This window comes from Clinocottus analis, unplaced genomic scaffold (genome assembly GCF_023055335.1).
Source record: "Clinocottus analis isolate CAN_PGR_092001 unplaced genomic scaffold, fCliAna1.0.p SCAF_103, whole genome shotgun sequence".
Taxonomy (NCBI): domain Eukaryota; kingdom Metazoa; phylum Chordata; class Actinopteri; order Perciformes; family Cottidae; genus Clinocottus; species Clinocottus analis.
In genome coordinates, this window is record NW_027175825.1 from 28,887 (window position 1) to 40,000 (window position 11,114).

Consider the following 11,114-nt stretch of genomic DNA (forward strand, 5'->3'; position numbering starts at 1 on the left):
ATGAAAGTCGACCTGTGCTTAGAATATGATTATACACGCGTGTTTATTGATTAAAAAAAAAACATATTTGTACAAATGCATGTTTGAATAAACTCATGGACGTGATTTGAGCCCCGTGACTGTTTACTGCTGCTGTACATTTATAACCTGCAACAAGACACAGATGAAGCCGATGATGTGAATATTTTATTTTAACTGGTATTTATACTGACAAAAATAATAAACTGAATCCAAACAATGACGACAGCACATGACTTCAACAGGATCCCTGTCGTGTTTACTGTGGCGGACTATTGGACCGCGAGGTAAATCCTCTGGAAGAAGACGTATCGGCTCCTACGTTAAGATTTACAAATGACGCAATTATTTTGAATAAAGCATGCAAGCCGATATTTACAGCATAACTCCGTGCGCGAGCTTGCAGAGAGAGCTCTTTTGTTCCCTTTCTTTTAAATTCAAGGCGATTTAACGTGGACGCGAAATTTGCTGCATTATGAACTTAATGTCCACATATTTTATGTGCATATATTTTATGAATATACATTTTACAAACCATTCTCATACAACCACGGGCTGGACTGCGTAAAGCCCGCAGCGCCCCGTCGATAACAAAAGCATCACCTTCATCCATATTTGCGCATTGGACGTAAACAGAAAATGTTCCGGATCAAAGCGTTTTACAGATTGTCAGATGCAATGGCTGCAGTATGAATAATACTTATATTCCCCAAAATACTACGCTTTTGTGAAATGTAGCGGGCCACATAACGCCACAGAGCTCCGTTGGACTGTATGGCTGTGTTGCCTTCAAAGTCATACTGTAAAGTAGGCTTTCCTCCCACGCCATGAAAGGCAGTACTCCGGTAATAAAAGCTGTGTCTGCAGCTCGAGGTGTCTCTGACATTCAGTGGATACAGCGTCAACGCGCGTCTGCGTTCACCTCCAGGGTGAGCGAGGTCAGCGGATATAGAATATTAAATTCAGATGTATATGCTGTAGAAATATGGAGTGTTTTGGAGGCCTTCAAAAAATAAAAAAAACACTAATAAATTAGGGAAACGTCTCTGTGCCCACATTACAATCACACAATTATGCGTCGCTTTTATGTAACCAAAAACCATCTCATCTCCTGCTTACGGGAAATAATAATATTATATATATATATATATATATATATATATATATATATATATATATATATATATATATATATATATATATATATATATATATATATACACACATATAAATAAATATATATATATATATATATACATATATATATATATATATATATATATATATATATATATATATATATATATATATATATATATACATACACACACACACACACGCACACAAACACACACACACACACAGTCGCCAACCTTAGCTTCATAAAAAAACTGTTTCAATAATTACAATTTTACATTTTAAAAAGTCACATAATAGACAATGCAGTTTAAGTAAAATAAAAATATACAAATAACAAAGTTTTATTTTACTTCCGGTTGTTCTCATTAGCATGCTCATTGCCTCTTGTTGGCACCTTATCGAGACAGGAATCATGAGAGACAATAAATTTATAGAAAAAAGGCTTCTTTCAGAGTCTATTTGAGCTTGCACAAACAATTATTTATTTACATTTTAATTGAAAAAAATCGATAAAGATAGAGAATTAATTTGCAATTGTTATGACAATTAGAGGCAATTTGGGAATGTATGAAGTATTGTCTTTTTCCAGTCACATTGTGGAAAAAATATTCTCCGAAACCAAAATAGATAATAAACATAGATGAATAATAAATACTCTGTCCACTATACTATAGTAATACTATATAGATAGATTCAATAAATAAAAGCAGGATGTTTTCCAAGGTGAGTGAACCCATGTGCTGCAGGTGAGCAGATAGCGAGGAGCCTGCGGGCAGCGGACTGCTCAACGAGCTCTGGAGCCTGCGTGAAGGTCGCCTGCCCAACCCATGAACCCCCGTTCATCACTTGTTTAATTAGGTTGTACGAGAAGACGGAACAAACTAAAACAGACTAACTGCGTGGACTCTGAATAAAGCCTGGAGCTTTGAATGTGCTTTTTTCAAAAATAAAATACAAAATGTCTAAAGTGGTGCTCTGCATCACGTGTGTGTGTGTGTGTGTGTGTGTGTGTGTGTGTGTGTGTGTGTGTGTGTGTGTGTGTGTGTGTGTGTGTGTGTGGGATAAAGGAATTTTCTCCAAATATCAAACATCTTTAAAGGTGTTTGATATTTGAGACAGCAACAAATTGTAGACCAAAGGGAAGATAGACAGACAGACCTGCAGATGTGTGGTGTGTGTGTGTGTGTGTGTGTGTGTGTGTGTGTGTGTGTGTGTGTGTGTGTGTGTGTGTGTGTGTGTGTGTGTGTGTGGGGTGGTGAGGGGAGGAGGTGGAGGGGGTCCTGGCTGGTTAGGTGTAGACAAAAAAAACAACCCTCCCGCCGCAGGGAGGAAATGAGAAGGGAAACAAAGTCATAAAAGTGGGCTGGAGGAACCGAGACAGAAAGAAAAGAACATTCCTGTGTCTGTAAACACAAACACACACACACACGCGCACACAAACACACACACACACACACACACACACACACACACACACACACACACACACATACACACACGCACACACACATGCACACACACGTGCACACACACTCAGGCTGTCAATCATCAGAAACCTGGAAGCTCTTCCACTGAGATCTGGAAGTGAAACAATTCAAACCCTCAGAGCACAAAAGAAACACAAAATGAACAAATATGAATGAATGTAAATACACAACCAGGAAGAACCGCTGCGGTGCAACATAAGGTCTCCTTTTCAAATATAAATATTCAAAATGATCATTTAACAAATCCAGCACCCCTACCTCGCCTCTCTCTCCATTGACCCCTCTCTCTGTTCACAGTGAACAGTCCAGGGCAGCAACAATAACAACAACAATAACAACAACAACAAGACAAAAAACAACAACAAGACAGCAGCTAAGCTTCCGTATCCCAAACCAGAGTGGTAACCGAAGAGACTCTTTCTCGGCTCATCCCAACACTTAGAGCCGATCCATCCGCGAGGCTCGCGCGCAGCCGACCGGCCCGGAAGCGCTCTGGTCTCGGATGGAAAACAAACAGCTCGTTTGTAACGTTAATGCTCCAAGCAGAAGCAGTAGAAATATTAATAATATTACCAAAAAAACAAGCTCTGCGGCTTGACTCGTTCAGAGGCTCCAACAATGCGCACGGAGCAGCGCGCGCGAAGAGGCGAGCTGCCAGGAGGAACGTGCACGGGCGGCTCTTACCGTTTGTTGATCATCCGTCACGAGCCCCCACACACACAGACACACACACAGGGACACACACCTGCGGCTTCACTTCTCGGCGTCCCGCGCGCAGGCAGCCGGGGCGCCCCGGAATGGCACGAGACCTCCACCGCGTGCAGACCGGATGGATGGATGATAATTGGATGGAGGGGGTGGCGGCGCGCGGGAGGTGAAGATGAGAAGGACGAGGCGCCGGGTCCCCCCTCCCTCCCCTTCACTCCCTCTTCTCCCCCTCCCCATGTCACCCAGTCGTCAAAACACCGCTGTCATCTTCATCACCTCCTGTATTGCCTATCCTCCTCCTCCTCCTCCTCGCGGTGACAAGTGAGAAATTAAGTAAAATGTCAAATTAGAAATGAAATGAGGTCATCTCCAGGATGTTCCTCTCCGGGTTCGGTGTTGGCGGCTCGGCCCCACTCTCCCCCTCTCCGCCTCACCGCTGCGGAGCCGTCGCGAGCCCGGGTCCGTCGGTTTAGCGGCACGAGAGACAGACGGAGAGCGAGGAAGCCATAGCGGAGGAGGAAGAGCAGGAGGAGGAGGAGGAGGGGGTGGAGGGTGGAGGAGGAGGGGGGGCGGGCTGTTGTCAGCGTCTCCTTGTGCCGGTTTCCTGCTCGCGACTCGTATCCTCATTAACTAGTCCGGTTAATTACAGCCGGCCGGTGCTTTCCTCGCCAGTAGCCCGGCTGCGCTCATCCGCTGCTGCGCGGCGCCTCCGTGGAGCAGCGCGGCCAGCGCAGAGCCGGAGAGAGGCTGCTCGGGCCGGAGCGGAGTGCAGCAGCAATATAGCCACTTGGGAAATCATAAAAAGTTCATGTTCACGTTAAGCGCGTCCACATGACCAGCCCGTCGGCCAATCCCCGCGCGCGGCCACTCATAAACTTGTATCACAAAGTTGTAAATTTTCATAAAACAACAAGGAATTTATTGCGTTTCTTCATGCAGGCGGCTAGAGGAGCTGCTGCTGCTCTTTTCTCCCATTCCTCTCGCCGCCATTTTCCTTCTCCTTCCTCTTCTCCTTCTTCTCCTGCGCCCTCTTCAGAACAGCTCGCAGCTCTTAGAACACAGAAATAGAAAATTCTGTCTTTTCCTTTTTCTCTTCTACTATCCGTGACCGCGCTTGGTTTGGTTAGCTCCTGGCTGCTTTATTTATCCACTGATGTTAGACTTGTGGAGGTTGGACATGTGTTTATAAATGCATATTATCCACATTAAAAGTCCCGAAATTGTTATAATAAAGCTCACATGCGATTAAAACAAAGGAAGACAGATAGTCAGATAGAACTGGGTTACAGTTGTCGCGCTGACGCAGACACTGCCCCGCATTTAATCATCTTTATGTCACATGTCGGTGTGCGCGTCAGCCAACAGATGTATCCAGCAGCAAGGTGTGTGTGAGGGGAAACAGGTCCTAGGTGACGCCGTGGCTCTCTGCGTGGCTGCGCCAGGACGCAAAGGACAAGAACAGTGGAGGCGAAGTATGATAAGTAATACATGAATGGCAGGCTGCGGTGGGGAAGAGGCCTGCGTGTGTGCGTGCTGTTTATTTGTGCTGTAGCGGGATGAAGTTCTGCACACTGCTGGAAATGAACAAGGTGGAATTTGGGCTTGATTTTGCAGCCGCAGCATCAGCATCACCTGAGCGGCGGCGCGGTCCGAGAGCCGAGCGTAAAACGCGGGTTTTCGCAATGCGGCAACACGTCACCGTGTTTAACGGCCTGCAGGCCCCGGAGCCGCAGGATGCCCGGAGAGCCGCTGCAGACACACACACACACACACACACACACACACACACACACACACACACACACACACACACACACACACACACACACAGCGCAATGGTTTATCAAAGACATATTGCTTCATAGCATTATGTCTGTTTACAAACAGCCCAAAGGAAAGACGTGAAAAACGCACCTGAATAACCGGAAGCTGCATTAGCACGGCGTTGGGAGGGGAGCCGGTTCCTCCTGATGCATGAGTTAAATATAGAAATACATCTCCTGTTGTTGTTAATGAAGACTCGAGCCTCCCACACGGGAACATGAGCCCAAACTCATCCTGAATCTTAAATAAGCTCGACGCCTCCTCCTGCGCTTCTGATTCATAACACAGGATGTCTAAAGGGATTTCGCTATATTTGGTGGCTGGTGCCGAAACCACCGACATGGACGAGTTTAAATGCTGAACCAGAATATGTTCCGGCCGCGCGCAGTGCCCCGGGTCTCTGCATCTGTCCACGTCAGAAGAATCTCTCCAGACATTCAGAAGAACTGTTTCCAAACGCACTCCTTATCTAAACCCGCTGCACTTTTGATGTGAGACCTTCAGTGACCCACGCGTGACCTTTTCCCCCAAACTACGCGTCTGGTTCCTGCAGGAAGACTCGGATCCGCAGCTTCCTCTTTGCTTCAATGTTCTGTTAAAAATTAACAGAAATCGCAGAGCAGGAGGCTCAAACCGCTTCGCGTCCTGTTCGGGCTCTTTGTCTGTTGGGTCGCTTTTATTGGGGTTTCCGGCCTTTTCATGGACGCAATAAAGACATTAGGACCTGCAATGACACCCACACACCCCTCTCTCACATATACACACACCACCGTCCGCCAGTTCATTTGGTCTGCCTGGACCCTATCCCCTCTCTGGACCTTAGGACTCTCACGCGGATTTGGAGAGATTTGGTGCGACCTGATGTTTTTGGCCGCAGGGTGTGACGCAGGTAATGTGCGGGGAGCCGCGCGCAGCTCGGCCAGTGGACCATGTGTGTGTCTGTCTGACGGGAGTTGACTTAAAAACATATTTTATTCTATTTAAGAAACACGCAGGGTCAGATGAAAGCCTCAACGATAACGAATGTGTGAATTATGAAAAATATTTCCATCACCTTTATTTAAAGAAATTAAGATTTTTATAAGCTATATATGCTGTAATTACATATTCTTGTGTTATTTCTTTCATGTTGGAGAGATTATGCATCATATTATGCGTCATATGGATGTACATGTTGTTACATGGACAGCCTGGTATGGTGTACTTTGTAATCATATAGATCTTCTTTCCCGCCTCGAGATGCACATTAAGCTACATCTTCATGTCTCTGTTGTCTCGCTGTCTTTATTTATTTATTTATTTGAGCTCTGTCTCTATTTATGTGCGTAAAATGCGAGCAGCGAAAACTGGAATCAAATTCCTGCAATGACGCTGATTCGGATTTTATTAACATCGAACTGCTGCTGGGCAACGAAATGCCCTCGAGCTGCTGGGTGTCATGCGTCGGGTTTGGCTTCAGCCGCGCGGTGACGTGTTCTGTTCTAACGTTCTGTGGAACGCCGAGGCCAAACACACCTGGTAGCAGTTATACTTCCACTTCCACTTCCAGTCGGTAAAATGGAAATAATTAAGAATTATTTGGTGAGTATAACACTAATAATATATATTTCCCTGAGTGCACCGCTGCTAAATAAGAATGAAATACATAAATGCAAAAGTAAATACTCAACTCTTTGTTGTGGTTTATAATGTGTGAAAGTCTTGATTACACTCTCAAAGTGAATCCAATCAAAGAGGATAAGAACTCTTCATGAACCTTATCTTGCGGTGTGTGTGTGTGTGTGTGTGTGTGTGTGTGTGTGTGTGTGTGTGTGTGTGTGTGTGTGTGTGTGTGTTGCCTGCATATGACTAAACGCATTTTTACTTAAATGTATCATAAAAGTGGCTCCATGAGAACATTTTCATTATATCTGATGTTTTGTGGATTATTTCGGCTGTTTACTTATATTTATTACTTATTTCCTATTTTATTACTGTCTTTTGCTGCTGTAATCCTGCAAATCTTCTCTTATTTTATCTTGTATCTGATGTTTTGACATCATATCCAATCGGATTGTTTTGGGGATATTTCCCACACTAGAAATCGAACATGTATCCAGATCTGTTTCTTACCTGTCATCTGGACATGTCTGCTGATGGACCGGCTCGTCCCGCGCGCACTGCATGCCTACAGGAACTTGATATTGATCTCATTCCAGCATTCTGTGAGTGATCCAAAACACATGAAGAGAGAAGCGTGACCGGAGGAACCGGAGACGCGCTCCTTTCTCCACGCGTGTTATTCCACATCGAGTGGTTATTGTCGCAGATGACTCGTGACTCTTTGTAGTCCACCGTGTTCCTCCTGAGAAGAAGTTCTATCTTTTAACTGAACCTCAAGATAACGAGGACGTGAAACGGCCGATCTGAACATTCCACCCGGAAGTGAGACACAACACAATCATTGCGGTTCATTTTAATTATTTGTAACGTTTATTTTCTTCATTTTCATTTTCATTTTATTCACATGCGCACTTTAGTCTGAACATGTCACAGAGCCATGAACACAGGTCCAGAAACATCTTATTTAGACTCACACTGTTTAAAAACAACAAACACATCATTAATCCAAGAGGAGACAAAACGATAAACTCACGCAGACCGGAAGCTATTAGCTCTGCATGTAACTCACTGGATTAGCTTCCTGTTCAATGATTAGAACCAAATAAGGACGAGATCAAACACGTTAGTGCTGTTGCAAACCTGGTACACGTCACATTGAGCATGTACACGTCATATTGAACATGTACACGTCATATATGGTATCTACACGTCATATTGAACATGTACACGTCATATTGAGCATGTGCACGTCATATTGAACATGTACACGTCATATATGGTATCTACACGTCATATTGAACATGTACACGTCATATTGAGCATGTGCACGTCATATTGAACATGTACACGTCATAAAGAGCATGTACACGTCATATTCAGCATGTGCACGTCATAAAGAGCATGTACACGTCATATATAGCATGTGCACGTCATAAAGAGCATGTACACGTCATATTTAGCATGTACACGTCATATATTTAGCATGAAGACCGATTCAGAAACATGGGTCAGATATTAAATATCTTTTTTTTTTAAAGGAAGCAAAAAAAAACTGAATGGAGGAAAAGTGATTCAGTACAACATCATTACATCATTTGGACCAACATGGATCTCTGATGTACAGAACATTAAATGCAGTTCATAACCATTTCGTGGATGTTTTGAAAACTGTCGGTTAGTGGGCGGGGCTCCAGTGAGATGATGCATGTCTAAAGGTGAAGTTCCGGTGTGCAAACAATGGACACGTGATCCCACTCACATACACATTCTAACGCTAAAAACTAATCCAGCTTTGTACATCCGCAGAACATCCCTCCCAACATCAGGTCTGAATATGTTTTTACAAATTACAAGAAGCTAATGACGTCAGATGGAAGGTAGTGTCTTCAGCTCTACATGTTTAAACTAGATGTCTAATTGCACGTTGTGGATTTGAAGTGTTCCTTTGTTCATACAGGATGAGAACGGAAATACGTTTTAGTCCTTACAAATATGTGTATCGCTAAAGTGTCTGATGGCGTTAGTGTCGCTCCTCTTCCTCTTCCTCCTCCTCTTCCTCCTCAGCCCCATCCATGTCTCCGGTCGTCGGTAACGCCGCCTGGCAGTCGCCCTCCGCCCCCCGGTTCTCCTTCTTCCACTTCATCCTCCGGTTCTGGAACCAGATCTTGATCTGGCGCTCCGTGAGGCAGAGCGCATGCGCCACCTCCACGCGCCGCCGCCGCGTGAGGTAGCGGCTGTAGTGGAACTCCTTCTCCAGCTCCAGCGTCTGGTGGCGCGAGTACGTCTGCCGGCCGCGCCTCCGGTCCACACCTGCGCACGAGGACGCAGGTTATGAGTCAGGCAGAAGAGCAACAATATTTTGGGGTTAAGTGACATATTTGGTTTGGAGAATGTTTTTTTTTTTTTCTAGCATTAAATATGTTTGAAGTCTCAAGAGAAACATGAATGTTTGTCGGGTTAAATTCATCATTTTGACTTGGTATGTGTTTTAATTTGTTTTATTATTATTATTATTATCCATTGTATTACTCAGCAAGGATTTTTTCTTGTTGAATTATTATCCTTTTTGTTACAACACATATATATATATATATATATATATATATATATATATATATATATATATATATATATATATATATATATATATATATATAAATACAGTCAAAATCAAAATCAAAATCCTGATATGATGTTAACATGTTAAAAGGATGCTGATGCAAACACATTTGTAAAATGAAGCTATTCACAAAATACTGAATTATCAGAAATATTGTAGATGGAAAATACTTTGTTGCTCTATAATTCATCACATTTTTAATGAGAATAATAAAAATATTGAATTCATCCAAACATATTGCATACTAGCAATTAAGCAATATGATGAACAATGTTCAACCTGTCTGAATCCATAACTCTAATATTTGGGCTGTGATTCACACACAGATGGAACTTCACACACACGTTGAACCCTGAACGTCCTCTCGGTGTTTCGGTGTTTTCACGCTAACCTGCTGCCACTTGCTGTCACCTCCACTTCCTGCCGCACATCTCACTCGTGGGCTTTGTAAACACCATAAAGCAGCTGTAAAGGAAGTGGGTCAACTGTTGGTTCAGCTGCTGTCTGTCTGGCCGCGTGCGACGCTGGTCGCGGACTCAAAGGAGGCGGAAGAAACTTTGAATTCACTTCATGATGTGATTTAAGATGGAAAAGTGTTTAATGCAACTGGAGATGTATTTACACTGATTTACAGTATACCTGCTAGAATTTAGACCTATATTTATATTTACACTACATGTATTTATATTTACACTACATGTATTTATAGTTATATGTATTTATATTTACACTACATGTATTTATAGTTATATGTATTTATATTTACACTACATGTATTTATAGTTATATGTATTTATATTTACACTACATGCATTTACATTTACACTATATGTATTTACAATAAATGTATTTATATTTACACTACATACATTATGTTTAAACTATATGCAATTTGATTTAGACATATGTATATTTAGGTGTTTTTTTTAATTTAAACTGCCTGCATTAATTATTAAACTATGTGTTCTTTTATTGCTCTACATGTTTGTTCTTGTCATGTTTCTTGTTCTATCCTGATCTTTTTGCTCCTCAACTGTGTATGGAGGACAATGAAGAATTTAACTATGTGTTATATATATATATATATATATATATATATATATATATATATATATATATATATATATATATATGTATATATATGTATATATTCATGGTATCTCTTTCTGTAACTTGGGCTGCTACAGCAGGAATGTTGGAGCGTCTCTTGATTTGATTTTAAGAGGAACAAGAAGAAAAGGAAAGCTTCGTTGCTCCTCATGTGAAACGTGCTGAGTCATGCAGCACTGAGTCATGACAGCAGAGAGCACGGTGACCTTCTGCCTCATGAGGTCATGCAGCGCCTGAAGGTTAAGGAGAAACTGGGTCACATGTTCACAGCTCCTTACCAGAGTCTCGCTGAGAAAGAAAAAGCTGAATGTTGTCTTTCAAAGCGAAGCTGTTGGAGCTGTGGATGAGCATATTCATAACCAGGAAGCCTCCTCACACAACAGATGAAATGCACCAGGTTTGTACATTCCTGCTGGTCCACTATGGGACCTTTGACCTTTCACACTGCAATAAAAAAGGCCGCTCATGTGTCTGCCTCTGCTAGTTTACGTTAACGGCATTAGCTGCTGTTGAGTGAAGCCTCGTGCGCGTGACTGACTGCAGAGAGCAGGACACACACATCATCTGATGGACAACCTTCAGTCTGTGTTGTCAGGAAAACACAG

General features: G+C 42.8%; 1 protein-coding gene across 1 annotated transcript in view; it reads right to left on the reverse strand.

Moving 5' to 3' along the window:
* Positions 1-7,648: 7,648 nt before the first annotated feature.
* LOC137799938 (homeobox protein Hox-B7-B-like) overlaps positions 7,649-11,114 on the reverse strand; it is a 7,769-nt gene continuing 4,303 nt past the window's right edge. The window contains exon 2 of the mRNA XM_068596849.1: positions 7,649-9,089. Coding sequence (XP_068452950.1) covers positions 8,800-9,089 — 290 coding nt within the window. The 3' untranslated portion in view covers positions 7,649-8,799. The remainder of the gene's footprint in view (positions 9,090-11,114) is intronic.